Source organism: Pezoporus wallicus, unplaced genomic scaffold (assembly GCF_028554395.1).
Source record: "Pezoporus wallicus isolate ANWC-B61680 ecotype Strahan unplaced genomic scaffold, APGP_CSIRO_Pwel_v1 contig_3365, whole genome shotgun sequence".
Lineage (NCBI taxonomy): Eukaryota > Metazoa > Chordata > Aves > Psittaciformes > Psittacidae > Pezoporus > Pezoporus wallicus.
In genome coordinates, this window is record NW_026640883.1 from 2,550,500 (window position 1) to 2,568,399 (window position 17,900).

The window sequence follows — 17,900 nt, forward strand, 5'->3', positions numbered from 1 at the left end:
TTTTTTACACTAATTTCTGCGCTAATTTCATGTTTCTACTTATATTTTATTCCTCTCCTATTATAAAAAAAAAGCTGATGGGGGTTGGTGTGGGAAGAAAAGGATGAGAAAGGAGACAAAGCTACCTAAAAATGTGTGATTTTTTAGTATTCCCTAAAATATACTTTTATTCTTCTTTTCTCAAAGGGCTTAAATTTAGAATATTAAAATTAAAAATAAAGGAGTGTCCTGCAAAAAGTGTCTCTTCCTTCAGAAGGCAAAACAGAATCCCTTCTGTTGGAATGTTTTGAATTTGTCCGCCATAAAGCTTGCAGACCTCTAACCCAGGTGAATCTCTTCTCACCTCTCCAGAATTGCTTTCCTTAAATTATCACTGTTTGTCTTAGATAATGTGGGACAGAGAGCTGATGGTATATTGTGCACTAAAGCTTTGAGATGTCTTCAAGACAGTAATATCTTAACTTGATGAGCTGACACTTCATTACTTCCACCATATCCTGATGCAGGGGCTGCTAGGACTTGGCTTCTTATTCAGTCAGCACAAGCCCTCAGGGCTGTTTTTATACAGCCCAGATCAGCTGTAGCCTGATGAGTCAGGAGTAGCAGACTGCATGCGAGTGGGTTATTTAGTCAGTAAGTTAGTGGCAGGACTGTAAGTGCACCTGGGAGCACATCGTCTATGAGTGCTGGCTTGGCGCATCTGACAGATCTGCTCCCTGCATGAGTCTCAGTCCCCAGGAGAAGTAATTCCAGGTACTGCTGGGAAATTAAGATGCCACCTCCAGTACATACCGTGCTGCTGGCCCTTTCAAACCTTGACAGGGCTGTGAATAAAGATCTTCACCTTTCTGCCCACATGCTTTTTTGAGTTTATGTCACAAAAGTTTGGTTATGATTATTGGGATTTATAGTATAGGTTGGGGAAGAAATGCCGAAGCACTTTAAAGAACTGACCTATTAACTGGATGAGAACTAGACAGAATTATTTGTACTTTCTTAGTTTTTGGTATTAGCATAGGGGGGAAAGAAAAAACATGGATAAACAGCAGCTTTGTTCTGTTGATAAATATACTTTAAAGGTATTCTCTGGCTCAGTGGCATTTCTTTCCCAGTGCTGTTAATTTCTGTGATACAAAGAGTCACCTTCTATGAAGAAGAAAAATTACTTTGGTATGCAGCAGAGCCTGCTGTCTTGTGTGGATTCTGTAGTGACTGGTGACAAGGTTGAGCCTAAATGTCAGCTTTTCCTTCAAGGAGATAATTGATTTGGACCTTTTTCCTCTTCCTGGCCTGCTGTAACCACAAAAAAACTGTGTGTAGAAACTTTATAGTTCTGGGGTCTATTATCCACTGAGATTACAGGTAATTTACAGGTTTAGACATTCAGCAGATAGTGGGGATGAGATGCAGGTAGGCAGATACATGCATGCACATATAGAAACACATGCAGATGCTGTTTCCATAGAGATAACAGGCAGAGCACTTCCTTAAAATTCACTGGGACCTTTTTAAAAAGGATTGGCTTTGCTGAAAAGAAATTAGCTGAGAATAAACTCTTGGCAATTTTTTTTTTTCCCTTATCTTGCAAGCTAAGTCTCTCAACAGTTACTTTTGCTGATGTCCAGAATTGTAGCATCACGGAAATTAGCACTGGAAAAGACACAGAAAGCTCCAGAGACCTGGCTAAGACACTTTCTTACAGTATCTTCCTGCCCAGCTTTTTTTCCAAGCTTCATTTGAAATATGCTGTGCAACAAGATTTTGTCCATAACTCTTCAGAGACCTCATCATGTCCTATGCCATGCAGCAGCTTCTCCCCCTGTTCAGCCACAGAGGATAATACTGTATTTATGTGTTTAATAAATACTTTCTTTCCCCCAACAGTTCAACATTTGTATCTGTTCTTAATAAGGGTAGTTTATGTTGTGTTGTCTGCCTGGGGTGTATGAGGCTTGTGTGCACATTGGCTGTTACGGACCCAGAGTTAATGCTTGATGGAGCCAGTTTTAGACTTGACTGCAGTAAATAACAGATGAATACACAGAATCCCCTTGACCGTCTGAATCTAGCTGGACAAAAGTGATGCTGTACCAGATGGAGAAAGTAGCCTGTTGGCTGTTGGTCCATGTTGGAAAGGTTATGTATGATATAGCAGTGGTGCTATATAAAAAAATACAGATTAGTTGAGCAGCAATTGTATGGATCACTTTATGCTCCCAGCTGCCCATATAGACCTAGACTTTTTGTTGCTTGGACAAATTTAGTTCCATGCATTGCTTGCCTGGCACCACAAAGAAATGCTTATTCACTGCTGGAACAGGATACAATTAAAATTACAGCAGACTAATTGGCAACATCCACTAATTTGACTGCAGTTGCCTGCGGCAAGAGGATGTGGTTTTCCCCCTTTACATATTATTGTACAATAAATGTGCCTTGTTCCTTCCCATCTCTAACCCTTGTCTACTGCACAACATCCTGCTAAGTAGTCTCCATCTGTTTCCTCTGTCTCTTTACATGAGCAGTGACAATTGCCTTCAGTCTGACATCCGAACCTGCAAAAATGAGTTTCCAAGTTGGCATCTTGGGAAAGTCTCAATCTGTTGTAAAAGTTTTGATTTTGTTTTCAAAGCCAAAGCTGAGGAATGCCGCCTTGACTGACCAGAAGTAGTCACACCCCTGGTAAAAAGCTCAATCCAGCAGATACCAGACCAAGTTTGAAAGACTGATTCCTCATTTTTACCTTGTTTTAAATCCTTAACAGAAATGTTGCTCACATCCACTCCCATCAGCTAATGGGTCCAGGAGAAGGAAGAATAGAGCTTTTCTTATTCTCTGTAGATGGTTTAGGGAGCAAAAATGAACAGCAGGCAGTCTGAATTGCTCAGCGGTTTTGATCTAAGATGCTGGAGTAGCTAAATCTCAGTGCTGCCTTTTGTCATTAAATACCTGATGTCTGGAAAATGGGTAGAAAAAAAAAATGCAGAAATGGTTTCTTCCATGGAAAGGTAGTAGAGTTGGTAGAAAAGAGTGAGCTGAGGTGTGTACTAGGCGAGTAATCCAGAGAGTCTGTGAATTTCTTTTTTCCTTTCTTTGCATATGCTAGTTTTTTTTATTTTCAGCTAGAAACATTGCAGGAATAACTACTTACAATACAGAATCCTGTGTTTTCCTTGCCCTTCTCGCTTGCTCTCCCTCCTGCTCAGAGATGAAATATTAGCAGAGGGGTCTAGTAAATGTGCATCCACACGTGCTTTTCCTTCAAGATAGAGATAAGGATCTTGCCAGGATCCTGTCCATCCTTCAGCTTTCAAGAACATGTGATCCTGTTCTGAAAAGAAGGGAGGAAAGATCTTGTGAAAATCAAGAGCTGCCGTGAGAACAGAAGAGAAAAGCAGCAGCAGAAGGTAGAAAAAAGTATCACTTGCTTCCTTCCTAATGGAATCCAGAGGTAGTTTCAATCTTAATTGGCCCGTGATCCCGCATCAGCTGCAACAGTGGCTGCAGGCTCCACGTTTTGAAAACTGCCTTTGCAGCAGTCAAGGAATGTGTCAGCAGGAAAAAACATGACCTTTCCTGTCACTTCTGCCTGCATCCTCTCAGCATTTTCTCATCTGAGTGGTGATAAATGAGCAGGGATTGTGGAGGATGTTGATTTAGTGTGGCTTCTCACAGTGAGAGTGCTTTTTTCCTCCCCATGGCCATCCAAGGCAGCAACATACATGGGTGCATTTTGTGGACCTTGGTTTTGTTTATACTCTGGAGTCTGTGCACATACAAAATATAGAGGTGAGCTCTGCCTGCAGCCTTAGGTATGGCTGTGTGGCAGGAAAACTGTTTTCAAGCTGAGCTTAGGCTTGTAAGTGTTGTTAAACACTCTTGTCTCTGTAAACCTCTGAAACAGAGCTGCTTGTCAGCCAGAGAGCCAGGAAGACACTTCATGGCCACCCCAGTCTGTGGGCTCCACTTGGCTTTAGAGGACATGGAAGGGAAATGGTAAGTCAGGGGATGGTGTAATCTTTCCTCATCATACTTCACTTGCTCAAAGAGTTTTGAGCAGTGAGTCTTCCAACTGTTTTTCAGAGAGATAATGTATGAGAAAATATAAGGCTGTGAAGATGTCTTTTGTTGATGCTCTTGTATTGCCACACCTGAGAGTTCATTGCAGTGAGTTCTTAAGACTAGAGAAATTACTACATGGGATAAAGGAATAGCTTTTTGGAGCAGCTGTACTCCAAAATCTGCACTCTCGTCTTGCTCATTCCACTGCCTGACTTTTTTTGCATTCTTCATGTAAAGCTTCTCCAGACAAATGGTGAGAGATCATTTACTGAAAATACCCGTATTCAGGAGTCAGAGCACTGCAAAGCAAAGCTGTGTTCTGTGCCAGTGGGAATAGGCAAGGCATGAAAAAACAGCATTGATTGGGGATTTGTTTTGCAATCAGAGTCTTTGATATAAGAAGATGATCTAAGGTATCGTTTGGGAGACGGAAGGATGACCGATGCAGTTAACTTTACAGGCTTCTTATCTGCCTGCAGATAACAGGAGCTTGTCATGCTTTTGGCTTGCAGGAGATTGCTTTGTGAGCTTTTCTGCTTGAAGTACAGTATTTGGTGAGCAGAGGAGTACTAGGGGGTGCTGTGTACTGGTCCTGTTTTTGTCATTGTTGTTTTGAAAAGAGCCATCAGACTTGTCAAAACTAATTAAGGAAACAAGGTGGCACTGGCACACTCAAGCTAGAATGAGATGTTTCAGGAGACTCCTGTTGTCCCCTGATGCTCACTTAATAGGCATTATGAGTAGATCCACAGAGCTTATGTATGCAAATGCGCAGTGGTAATGAGTATTTTGAAATCTGGAAATACTTAGGTTCTTCTAATTCCAGTCCCTTTTAAAATTAATGGTATTGTGGCAGATGGATGTTTCTTATTCCCTGGGTCAGGAATAGGTTTGCCCCATTGCTGTAGGAGGAGGGACTCAGGAGGTGTTGTGGGGAGCAGGGCAGGCACTCTAGTGTTATGGTGCTACGGCACAGCAAATGGCTCTGGGTAGAAGGCTGGTGTCTGGCTTCCAGGAAGAAGCCTGGAGAGTGGGTGCCCCAGGGGGAAGGCTGGATTTCAGTAAGGAGCCTGTTGGGAATGGCTGTGGGGCAGGTGCCTAATGTGATCCCAACCAACACCTAAAAGTACTGAAATTACCACACTTCCTTTCATAAAGTTGTGATGGATAGAGGTGTTGGTAAGCATGTACCTCTGTCCCTATTGGCATGGAAGTGGGAGTCATGACTGCTGAACACCTGAAATGACAGCATTTAGGACTACTTATGGGAAAAAGGGAAAAACTTCTGCTGTGGACTAGAAGGATGTGTGCCCTTTCTATGGATATATTAGGAAATAATGTTGCTGCACACCATCATGTTTTTCACTGACATTGTAAGGAATTTCTATTTGTCCTACTGTCACTTTTAACTGTGTGCAGATACTTGGAAGATTTGACACCAATAATTACACAGTCACAGGGACTCAGGCGCATTCTGGCATCCTTACCAATAACAGGCAGCGCTTTCTTCCCTGTGGGATCACCCTGAAACTGATGGTAGCGATTAAGGAGCAGACTATTTCTCACTGGAAGTAGAATGATGAAAGCCCTGCCTGTATGTGGCTTTGCTTTGTTGTGTTGGGGTTTCTTGGCCACAATTCTCAGTGTGTTGTGAATGGACTTGCTATTGATGTGGGGCTCTAGTTAACAAGCAGTGCCAGTTTCAGTTACCTACACAGTGGGTCATAATGTAGTTGTTTTGACATTTGCAGCACTGGCGGAGCTTAGCTGAACTCTGGCACATTCATATATTTGTCATTGCTTCAATTGCTGTGTTTTTTGTGAGATCCACAAAAATGTATCGAAGCATCTGTATTTTGTTCTTTTTTTCTTCTTCTTTCTTTTTTTTTTTTTTTATTTTTAATGTTTTAGCTGTTGATGCCCCAAGGATGAAAGAAGCAAAAGATTGTGATAAAAGTGTATTAGAACATTAAGGAATTGTGAACGTTGGCTGGCTCAGAGGGAATCTATTATTTACAATCTACTGTATCAAATTCAGCTTCACAAAATTAGAAACTGATTTTTGTCGTTGTCCCTTTTTAATCTAACCCTTTGGTTAACTTAGAAGAAGCAGCTCCATAAATCACATGGACATTTATGGATATTTTTTTTTCCCCTGCCAGCCATTGCTAGGACTAAATGTTCATCTCCCAGCCAGGACACTAATAACAACATTTCTGCTCTGGGCTTGACTTTTGCTGGGCCAGAAGGAAAACTGTCTTTGTAATGTGCCTTGCAAAACATTTTCAGGGAGTAAAATAACAATGCACAGGAAAATTTTACTTGAGGTGCTTGGGTTTCAACTACTGAGGTTAAAGAAACTCATTATGCCTTTGTTTCATGATTATCAAGGGCTAATGCATGGGATAATGGGGTGAATAATTATTACTAGAATTGTTTTTGTCACAAGTTCACCATATATATGTACATTGCTGTTCTTCTGAAGATGGGGAAACTGAGACGGTAGCAGAATTGCCCAGCTAAAGAAGGTCAGATCAGTCTCTCATGTCACTATTCAGACAAGTAAGACCCCTTTTAGTGTGCTTTCTATAATCATGGGGCTGCTGTGCCCTTGTCTTTCCTTCAGTATTAAAACAGATGTCTGGTTTTCCTGGATATTGCAACCAGCTTGCTTTGTGTCCCCAAGAATGGTCATTGTAGTCTTGATCTTGTAGACAAGGGCTACGCGGGTTCACCCACCAGCGCCTGGGAAGGTGTCTATCTTATAAACACAAAGGAGACAAGCTGGTAGGAGGTAGGGATCTACATACCAGGTGTCACAAGTTAGATTTGAACTGGTTTTGCTTCTCCTCACCCTCTCTCTGATTGAAGAGCTAACTCGGCTTTTAGCTAACTTTGCTGCCTTCTTTCTTTCTCTTTTTGCCCCCAACCAGGTCGGTGGCTGGTTTGGATAAAGAACCTGACCTTGTGCACATGGAAGCCCGGACTGCTGATGGACGTGAGTGCCTGCAGCCAGTGCTGAAAAAGTGGGCTTTGGGAGTGGGAATGGAAATTCGTTCTACTTATTTTGTCTCCCCATTTACATTTTGATTGATAGGAAAGATGTTGGTCATGGGGTTTGGTGTGAGGGGTTTGGTGTGAGGTATACTCCTATCTTTAACCCCTGCCTAGGGGGAAAATTCAGAGGCTGCAGGGCTTGTGTCTGTGGAGAAACCGGGCAGAAGCACAATCTGTTGGGTTAAGGAGCTTTCTATTTGCTCCCTATTTAGCTTTTTCAGTGTCATGTATTTTACATGAATCATAAGGAGTTTGGCTACCAGCCCTGTGCAGTGCAGCCTCTGTGCATTTCCAGAGGTGTTCAGAACAGCTGTGGTGTACCTGGGAATTTGAGAAATCGCCTGCCATCAGATTTCTCTCCTGGCCAGAATGTCCCTATGCCCCAGGTACCTTTAGTCTCACAATGAAAGTATTTTTCAGTCTTGCTCATGATGTATGAATAGGTGCTCCATTCACAAACATTACAGGCCTTGAAAAGGTGCCTGGATCTGAAGTAAGACGTAGAAAATATATAATTCTTAACCCCTCACTGAAATGAATCTAGTCACATTTGCAGCAGTATAGATTCCTATGTAATTAACCTCCAGCGAAGAAGACAGTTGGTGTTAGAAGCAAGTTACTTTTTCTATCACTCTCTCCAAAGTGGTTTAGCTATTTCTCACAGGAACTACAGCGCAGTAATGCATCTGCTCCTGGGCTGAAGCCAGCTTTGCTCCAGCTCAGTGCCACCACAGTAGCGGGACATGTGTCCCTTTTATGCTACAAGGACAGTGCTAGAAAAGCAGCATGGGATTGAATTTATAGAGGATTTCTGGGAGGAAAAGGCCTCATTTTTGTTGGCTGCAAACTTTTCTCTGCTTTAGTCAAGTGCCGCATAGGCCAGATGCTGTGTGAACATGCTCTTGTCTATCAGGGTGGCTTCTCTGAGGCTGTGGATCTTCTAAAATCACTCATTGGCCTCCCACTGCTATTTAGTGATGGCAGCTGAATAAATAACCAAGCAATAAAAGCTTGGGGGTGACAGCTGTTTGTTGAATATGTGGAAAAAGCAAAACAGGCTAGCAGGTGGGTGGGCAAGGTAGGGAGGCTTCTTCAGTACCTTTGTTGCTATGAGTGCTGTGGCAGGGATGCTGGGAAAAGTGGCCAAAAGCAAGTAAAAAAAGCAAGCAAGTAAGCAAACAAACTGCTGATGGAGTTTATTTTCAAACTAAGTTTAAACTTGCTCACCCAGCTGTTTGAATATTGGATATGTCAAGGATGTAGATGCTTTATTTGAAAGATGTAACCCCAGTTTGCAGACAACTCTCTTCCTTCAGGTCTTGTTTGCTGTAGGGGTTTGCTGTTTGTTCTTGTTTTAATGTATAAATTCAGCATTTTGCAGTTGGCAGTTGATGGTATTGAGGGTTTCACTGGAAGTCAGGTGTAACCAGGGGTGTCTGCAAAACAGCCCATTGCAAGCCATTGTCCCACCAGCCAGCCGGCACAGGAGAGACCTGGCAGGCTGCGCTGGCCCTGCTGGCATGTCCTGCTGGGGGACAGCACCAGAATGACTCCTTTCCCAGCCAAACACAGCGCAACACAACCATGCTGCTCCAATTAGAGTTTCTAAGCCTTAAAACGATATTGGTTTGTGTTACAAAACATTTACTGCCTCAAAGCTATAGCCTCACCTGGTGTGAAATGGTACAGCTCTGTGTACTTAGGAATGGAAGGTTGAATGTCTCTCCTAGTTGGCTCTGTAACCAAAATGGGTTTTCATGCTCTCAGTGAAATGGCTGAGGCACTTACACCTGCTGGAAGATGGGTCCCTGCAGTTACTTCCCCTTGATCAGAAAGTTTCTTATGAAAGTTTCCCTCAGTAGTTGGGAAGATGAAGGGGAGTATTTCTTAATGCCTCTTAGGTCAGTCTGGTGTCTCAGTCACTTACTTGATGTATTAACAGGCATGGATTTGAGTATTTTGCCATTGCTCACTTCAGGTACAAGAATCCACACCTTCAATGTCCTTGGAGACTTGAAAAATACATAGTTCTTCTAGAGGGGACATTTGTCTTTCCTTTTCTGATTTTCTTTGTGCTTTCCATTTAAAAAAATAAACTGGGGGGCAAATGGTATATAAGGTTAGGCTCCTGGACTTGATTCTTTTTTCTCCTTCATTTAGCAGTAGTGGGACTGAAGAACATATCTAATACTGATTCAGACACTAGAGCCTGAAATATGCTTTGTGTCTGGGAACAGGTGGTGGGGCATGATAGAGTTTTGTTTACCCAGTCAGGGCTGTCAATAAGCTCATGGAGCTGGGAGGTGGAATTCCTGTTCACCACTCTGGTGTCTGTCCTCCAAAATGTCTTGCCTTATAATTTTGTCTGTCCCAGTCATTAGGAATGGTAGGGTCCCTGCAAAAACATCTGCCACAGTGTCTAGTCCCCTTAAATATTTGCAAGAGGCTGCTAATGCTGTTGCCTAGCTGATCTCAAGCTGTTCCTGTCTTTGTGGCAGATGAAGTTTTTAATATATTTTTTGACATCTTGGCAGAGCTATTGTAGCAGAATAATAATCTAGGCTTGCATTTTTAAATTATAAAAACATGTAGGAGCCTTGGGCACTGTACCTTCTGCCTGGGTGTAATAGGCAGCAGCAAGGACAGGTTTGGATGCAAGGGAACTGTTACAAATACACTGACACAAGCACCAGCACTTCTGGGAGAGATATATTAAACTTTCTGATGTTCACTGGGATAATTGTCTCCCCACTCACAGATCCAGTGCAATAAACAGTATTTTAATTAAAGGGAAAAGGGACACCCCCCCCCCCCCCCCCCCAACCAGAAAGATAAAACAAGGTAACCAATTCCTGGGGAATAATTACAGTCCTGTCTACATACACAGTTTTTCTTTCCCTTTGGGGGAAAAGTTGTTATTTTTTTTCTCCCTCCCATAGTAACCTTCACTGGCAGTTTGTGATTTTAAGTCTTGCTTGCCACCAGGACATGACTTAAGCTGAGCCAGTCTGCAAAAGAAAAGAGCTCGTCTCCATCAGCTACCCTTCTCCCTGTAGTGATGCTGGCCAGCCATGCCTGCTTCCAGCTGCCTTGTTAATGCTGCCAGGAAGGAGCAGCCCTTGCTGTCCTGTGTCTCTGTAAGTCACAGTAACCTGCACTTAAGGCTGCCCTTTGCATCCTTCAGCATAGTGACAGGGATGACTGTTTCAGTGTCTTCCTTCAGAGACCCACATCTTTGGGTATTACCTACCAGAGAAAGCCTCTTGCGTGCTCCTGCTTCCTGCCAAAGCTGTCATGACTGGTAGGAAAAGAAGAGGCTTAGTAGGTTGGCTTATTTCACCAGTTTATCACTGCAAATTTCAATAAATTGTTTCAGTTTCATTACTACTAAAAAGGGTAAAAATACACTCCAGATTCTCAAGATGAAGACCATGTTAATTAGCAATGGGGAGGCATTTCTTGCTCAACTGCAACATGGCTGCATGTCTGAGAAAGCCATTCCCTAATCTTAAGTGAGATAAGTTGGTGGGAAGGATTTGTGTGCAGTTATGGATGTTGTGATTTGAGCTGCAGGAAACCCTCCAGGCTGCTTGATGTCCATATTGCCTCATTCACAGATGGGCTGAGAAAGTAGCTGGATGCTGGTTTATAAGCATAGGAAGTTTTGAGGCTGTCTAGGAAATGGGCAGCTCTTCTCAATTCCTTTTGTGGTAGAATGTAATTAAACAAAGAAACAAGCAAACAAGCAAACAAAAATCCCATAAAAAACCCAACCAAACCCAACCCCCAATGCCTAAATCCTCCAATCTCGATGTTGTGTGGGACAATATATAAATTGAAAATAATCCCTGTGTAGAAGCCAACCTCCCTTAAGGCATAAACTTCCCACTTAAAGGTAAACAAAGGCATAGCTTGGGCACATGCCATCTGCTTCTCTGGGCAGCTGTCCTTTTTCCTTGTGGCTGTGCAAATCAGGGCTGAAAAGTTAACCCCTTTCAGAGAAGGGGGAGATAACAGCTTCTCTCCTAACTGACATTTACACTGAGGACCCTGTAGTTTCTATATAGTGGAAGATGTGCTTTGTGAATGGGATGGTAGCTCATGAAGAGGTCGTACCCATCAAGAAGCTTAAGTAGCATCTTGGGATTGTTTTTTGCTTTGAGTCACAGACAAATGTGAACGTATTTTTTACCTGATTTTTGGACATGTTCTAAAGGGAATTATTTTTCATTTTTTTTGTGGGGCAGCAGGAAACGAAGCAAGACTTGAACCTGTTTTGGTGTCCAAAGGCAGACGGGTTTGAAGATAGGTTTTTTGTGTCTGTGGGTTGGGTTGTTTGGTTTTTTCCATAGCTACCTTGTGTTGTAAAATAGATGAAAATAAGTAAACAAGAGACTAAATTGATAGTGAGCTACCCCCTTCTCCACCACCAGCTCTGTGTGAATATTAATCAGGTGCCATTCTTCGAGTATACTTGATTGCTGGTGTAACACACTCAAAATGACACATTTCCCAATAGGCAGGCAGCTAGTTGTCATGTCAACACTTGTGATTTATCTGCATTTTTTTGTGACAGGTTTTTATTCCTCTTCCCATTCTGTCACTCAGCAGCAGCAAATTATCCCCTTTATGAAGGGATAAGAATATCCAAGCGACTGTGTGGGAGAACATACCAGAGGGAATGAGCTTCTAAAAATATGGTTCCTGACCTCTCCTCCTTGCTCTGCCTAATTTTAGTGCTACCTCATGGAACAAGTTAAGGCTGATGAGCTCTTTGGGTAGCTTGATGGTACATAAGACCCTCTTGTTTTCTGAGAAGGTGCTTTTATCCACCACAAAGATGTCTTAGATTCCATGCTGAGGGGGTAAATAACAGCTCTGGACCAAATGTGTATGTGTCGGTTGATAAAGAACCTTAATTTGTCCCAGCTGAGTGTCTGACCTCTCTACTGCTGCTGGTATCTTTTGCTAGGATAAAGCACAACTCCAATACTCCAGTTATTTGGCACTGTCTCTAGGTCAGATATTTTTCACCATACACTTTAATTACCTCCAGGTACTCTGAGCTGGCACCAGCAACAGTTTCTGCTGCTTTAGCAGCATCAGTGGGACTGTTTTCTTTATTGTACCAGACCTATGCAACTGCTCTGTATCAGCCACGGAGCCCTTATTAACCTCAGATTCCCAGTGCCTCAACCCAGAAGCCCACCTGTGGTCTTTAAATGTGGACCTTTGGTCCTGTGATTGGGCATGAACCTTTATTAGATTAAAGCTTGGTTGTAGTTTGTGACTTTTTTTAGACAATATCTTTTAAAAAGTTACTATTCTTTTTATTAATGCCTCTGACTTGCGTTCTTTTTGCATTCTTAAGATTCTGTTGGTGGGATGAGGCTTTGGAAAGGGAAACTGACAGTTTGTGAATCTTGTCTTTGAATTGGGAAAGGCAGTTAGCTGAGTGTCAGAGGATTTCAGTTGTGGCCCCCTGTGCTTTCCACAGAGCCATATTTTGCTGCCACTGGAAAGACATAGACCAAGTGCAATAGCAGGTTTTATGGGATGGAGAATCCTGTAAGCAGCTTTGCTAGGCTAGTTACTGTCCTTTTAACATTCCCTTTTATCCTTTTGGGCTCCATTTGACAGGATCCTTGTTAAAAGGTGCAGTTGTGAACAAAAATCACCGCACTAGGCTCAACCCAGCCCTTATAAACTTACTGTTTTCTTCATTGATGGTCTGTCCTTACCCTCTGTAGAAAAGGGAACAAGTGTGTGAATTTAAGAAGCCTGTAGTAGTGTTGCAGTGTAAAAGATATGACCCTTTTATCACTGCAGCTGTCATCTTAGTTGTATTTTCATTTTCTCCCTAATTTCCAGTTTTTAGAAAGGCAATTGAAAGGCAGAGATGGCATACTTAGATTACATACATCCAGAGACACAGTGCCTTGGTTATTCTCTTTCATGAGATCCTTTCTTAGCCTAAGTGAAGTAATGCTTAATCCCCTGCCAATTTGCTGGAGGTGAGCACATCTCTCCTTGCTGCAAGCAACTTTCTGTATGTCTGCCTTTGACTTACGTCTTCCTCATGTTCTTTTCCCAGTCCTATTCCTCTCTCAAGCAATGCCAAGACCTGACAAGGCATCGCGTTAGTGCGGTGGTCTTCTCTCTAGACAGAAGTGTTTGATGCCACTTGCAGTGCATATAACTACTGTTGTGACTCTTCAGCTAGTCATGCCATTTCATTTCCATAGTGTTTTCATACTTAGTCTATATTGGCTATAAAGACAACTTTGAGAGATGCTTGTAATTTTCACAGCAAAATAATATAATGATGGTTTGGTTTTTTTTTTTTGTCTCCTTGTGTGTTACAACCACAATTAAAACCATCAAGGCTATAGTATTTCAGGGGGAGGATGGGGATACGGTTCCCAACAGGGTAGTGGAATTGATAATTCTACCTGAGTGGCTTTTGAAATCTTCTTCGGCTCCATATGTTCTCATCATCAATTTTCTGATGCATTTATGATTTGTATCCTCCACTTATGGTTTAAACTCCAATATCCTTAGGGCCGTCTGCACAATGGGGAAGGGAACGATGGGTGTGGAAGTATGTTGTATTTCTGACTCCAGAGAGCAGTTACATTTTTAAAGGCTGGAGGTAGATCATGCAGTAACGATCTATCCAGTTGGAGCTGAGGTTAAGACTTCCCTTTGGAGACCTTTTTTAAAGCTGCTGCTGACATTTGCAGACAACAGGCTCCTACATGGGCATTTCTCATGTATGCGTATTCTGTTACAGACACACACTATTTGACCTGTCGGATCCAAGAGTGCTCGGAGACCAAAAGGAGTGGGCCATTCTCGCGCTCCATTGACATCAGCTCCCTTGTTGTTCAGGATGAATATATCTTCATCCAGGTATGCTGGCTTGGTACAAATGTGACATGAATTCCGTCTCTGTGAGGTACTTGTTCTGTGCAAGAGAGGAGGTGTATTTTTAGGGCCACAAGTCACGAGCTAGGAGTCTGTACCTGCCTGCTGTAGATTGGCAATACAATCTGGGACAAAATAGTTGATTTCTCTGCTCATCACTTGTGTCTTGGTGAATCTAATATATTTTGTAAGTTCAATCACCAGTAATCACAATGGCCCATGAGGTTCACAGAAGCTCTAATTTGCTGTTGTGTCTACTTGGATGACACAAAGAAGCTACTGATGAAGTGGAGAGAATAGAGGAGAACAGAGGAAAGGTGTGAATGATCATTTTAACAAATTGAAAAGTTTATGCTGATTTGACAGTCAAGTAGTGCTAATGGAGTGAACAAAAACTTACAGTAGGAGGTAAAATAGCAGAAAAATTGGAAAAAGATGTTATACAGCAATTTCAAAGTGAAAGATGGCTGTTTGTCAGCTAGTTGATGATTTTGGAGATGATGAGAAAGTGACAGGAATTGATTGAGAAACTTCCTGGTTTTGAGATTTTTCTGGGATCTTGTGTGCTGGATGTGGAACAAGGCTACCTCTCCCAATTTCATACCTGGGGAAGTGTAAGAAGGAATAACACAGTACGGAAGAACACTTCCTGAACATGAGCCAGGTTGTAGAAAGTTCATGGGGCACAGAGATTGCAGACATGATGATGTTAACTGCTTGTCACCAGTGCTGAAGAGTAGGAATGAGATGAGATGGAGCTTGGATTCAGGTAGTACCGAAAACACCCGCTCTTCCTTTTTTGAGCAGCCCTGGGTTACATTAAGCTCCTATTTTACTTCCTCGATGGAACATTCTTCATTAATGTCTCACAATTATGAAAAAGTTCTGCTCTGTTTATTGTGAAATTTTCTTAGAAATGGGAGTTTAAGTGGGAAGGCTGATAATTCTGGGCTGGGATTTGGTGGAGGACAGGATCTCTATGACCTGGAAGGACTACACAAAAACTGCATACACTTGAGTAACACCAGAAGGCTTCTTCCATGTGTGGGGAGTCTGCTGCTCTGGAGATGACTGAATGCTAAGGGAGCCACAGCTCCCCTCATTCCTTCAGGAAACCCAGCCTGCTACTGCTTCTTTTGGCATCCTGAGAAGACCTGCATCTAGGAAACACTGAGCATGTAGCTTTTGCAACATAGTAAGTCATGATTTGACTAGAGGCTTTCCAATTGAAAAATGCTCTACTCTCCAAGGACTATTTCAGAGAGACTCTCTTAATCTGGTAGTTTATGTCTGAGGGCATTGTGGAACATCCAGTTCTTTAAGGCTAGCATGAGGCTTTACAGATGTTTCTTATTCCTCAGCTCCCACCTGTGTTAAAACAAGGGATTCTCTGTTTAGAAATGTGAACTCTCATTGAGAACATTTGCCTAGTATGCATATTCCTCTGCCTCAAATCAGCAGTGAGCTCAGGCTAATAGCTGCTAATTGCTTCAAGTTAAAAAAAGGAGTGTGTGTGTATACAAAACCATGCACGTATGTATATGTGCCTTGACTATCCTTAGCAGGGTTTTATTATAGCTTAATGGGTGTTTGAAATTAAAATTTCAAACTTTTAAATGTTAAATATGCACTGTCCTGGGTTCAGCTCAAACCATGACATACACACTGAATGTTTCTGCTGCATTGGGCAGGAGGCTCTACCTTTCATGCTTGTCTATCACTTTCCCTCTTTTTTGTATCACACTTGCAGGATTTCTGACTGTCCAGCAGCCTGTAAAAAGTGGCTGCAGAAACTGGGCATGGATTGAGTCCATGTAGTACTCGAGTAACCCGTGGGCACTTCAGATTCACGGCACACACCTCTCTGAGCCGAAGGTGTGTTAAATCCACCATGTCCAGCATATGGTGGATAGCTATGCAGAATGTTTGTTTGGTACATATGTAGGAGGGCTGATATGTCCTGGATGTATTAGTCTTACAAGCTATGTGATATGGTTGCCTATTATGGGATGCATCGGATTGAATGTGTGTGCAGTGTCCCGTGCGTATCACTCAGTCTGGATAATCTTGGACAGAAATATGGGAGACAGCTCTTTTGAATTTCAAATATTAGAGATGAATAAATAAATATCAAATTAAATGCTAAGAATCTGGTGAGGTTTAATAGCTGCATAAAGGATGGGGCTGTGAGTTCTGATCTGTCTGTGTTGGGACAAATCAGAAGTAATGTCTTGGAGTAGAGAAATGAACTAGTTTCTTTTAATTTTTGTCATACAAGCAGTACAATTTTATCCTAAACAGGTTGATCAGAAGTGTGTGGAAAGATCAAAACCTTTGGGGGGCAATTTGTCTCCTATTGCACTTATTGTGGGTCTCTCTGAATATTGCTTTCCCATTAATATTAGAAGGAAGCTAAGTATAGCTTTATGACAGCTAAAATGAAGGAAAATGAATCCCAGCTATTGATATCAACATTTTAGATTGTCTGCATAGTTATTTACGAGTGAATATCCATTCTAATCAAGTTGATGAACAGGCCTGTGGTGTAAGAATCTTGGGAAGCATTAACTTGTGTAACTGGGCACTCAGAGCAAATGTGGTACTGTGGTGCATAATGGGTAGGGGAAAGAAGAATACGGAAGATGTTATAGTTCTATTATAAATCAAATGATTCCTTATCATGTGGAATGCTGTTGTGCAGCACTTATGAAAGGATCTTGCAGAATTGCAGTGCAAAAAAAGAAAATGAGAATGATCCTTGAAAAAAACTTGCCCATGAAGAGAGTTTGAAAAGACAGGGACTGGTACCAGGCAAAGGAGATAAATAACAGCACATGATGAAAAATGTAAAAGGTAATGAAGAAGGAAGGAAGAAATAGCTACTAAGAAAGAGTAGGAAGAATTCTTATGAATAAAACAGTAGGTGATCACTCTGAATTTATTGACTTACTTTCTATTTGATTGATCAATAATTATTTAAGGATGCCTAGCATATCACTAAGATGGGATAATTCTGCATAAATTGATATATCAAGAGAAAATTCTACTCTCTATTGTGCAAATAAGTTTTCTTTCGGTTCACAGGATTGCTCTGATGTAGCCAGGAGCCAGTTTCATCATCATCTTTCATGGTTAATACTTAAAATTCATACAGCTTACAAAACAGGTCATTTATTTGTGAGAAAACCTTGGAATATGTCTGAATTTATTTATTGTACCAAATGGAGCTAAGTTGATGAGCAACTTTGCCATTAAGGTCAGTGTCAGTTGTGTTCAATTATATAGCTGTGCGGTAGTGAAGCCCATACTTTCTCTACAGCTGTAATGTGCCATTCTTTATAGCTGTACAACATCTTTCCTTATTGGTGCCTTTGAGTACACGCTAGTGAGATAGTAGCACTCCCTAAACTTAGGTGCAGAGATAACCTGCAGCTGCCTATAAGATTTGACATCCTGACAATTACCTGAACTGCTACGGTATTCTCATGTTCAGAGTCTACATTATAAGACCCAGGGGTCAGGGATAGTCTTTTGTTTTATGGATGAATCTAGTATATTGATATTTTGAAGAATTGCTATGGTAAAAATGAATCACAGGGGGAATTCTGGGGAAAGTGTTTTCCAAGCAAGTCTTATATCAAGGTTTCTAATGGAATTACTCAAGTTGCTGAAAAGAGTCTAAAATGCAGTAGGCTGTAATGAAAATGGGAATTATTTTTTCAGGAAATTCTGTTTTGAGTGAGAAAGCATTGTTTGAAGGAAAACTTGTTATTTCCCTAAAAGTAAACAAATAACATTAATGCTACTTAGTTCTTTAAAGAGAAGAGCCATAACAATCTGTGTATGTTTCCCTG

The 17,900-nt window shown here is 41.7% G+C and overlaps 1 protein-coding gene across 1 annotated transcript in view; it reads left to right on the forward strand.

Annotated features, from left to right (window-relative positions):
• SORCS3 (sortilin related VPS10 domain containing receptor 3) overlaps positions 1-17,900 on the forward strand; it is a 297,645-nt gene that overhangs the window by 199,243 nt on the left and 80,502 nt on the right. Inside the window, exons 6-7 of the mRNA XM_057420990.1 lie at positions 6,996-7,060; positions 13,913-14,031. Coding sequence (XP_057276973.1) covers positions 6,996-7,060; positions 13,913-14,031 — 184 coding nt within the window. The remainder of the gene's footprint in view (positions 1-6,995; positions 7,061-13,912; positions 14,032-17,900) is intronic.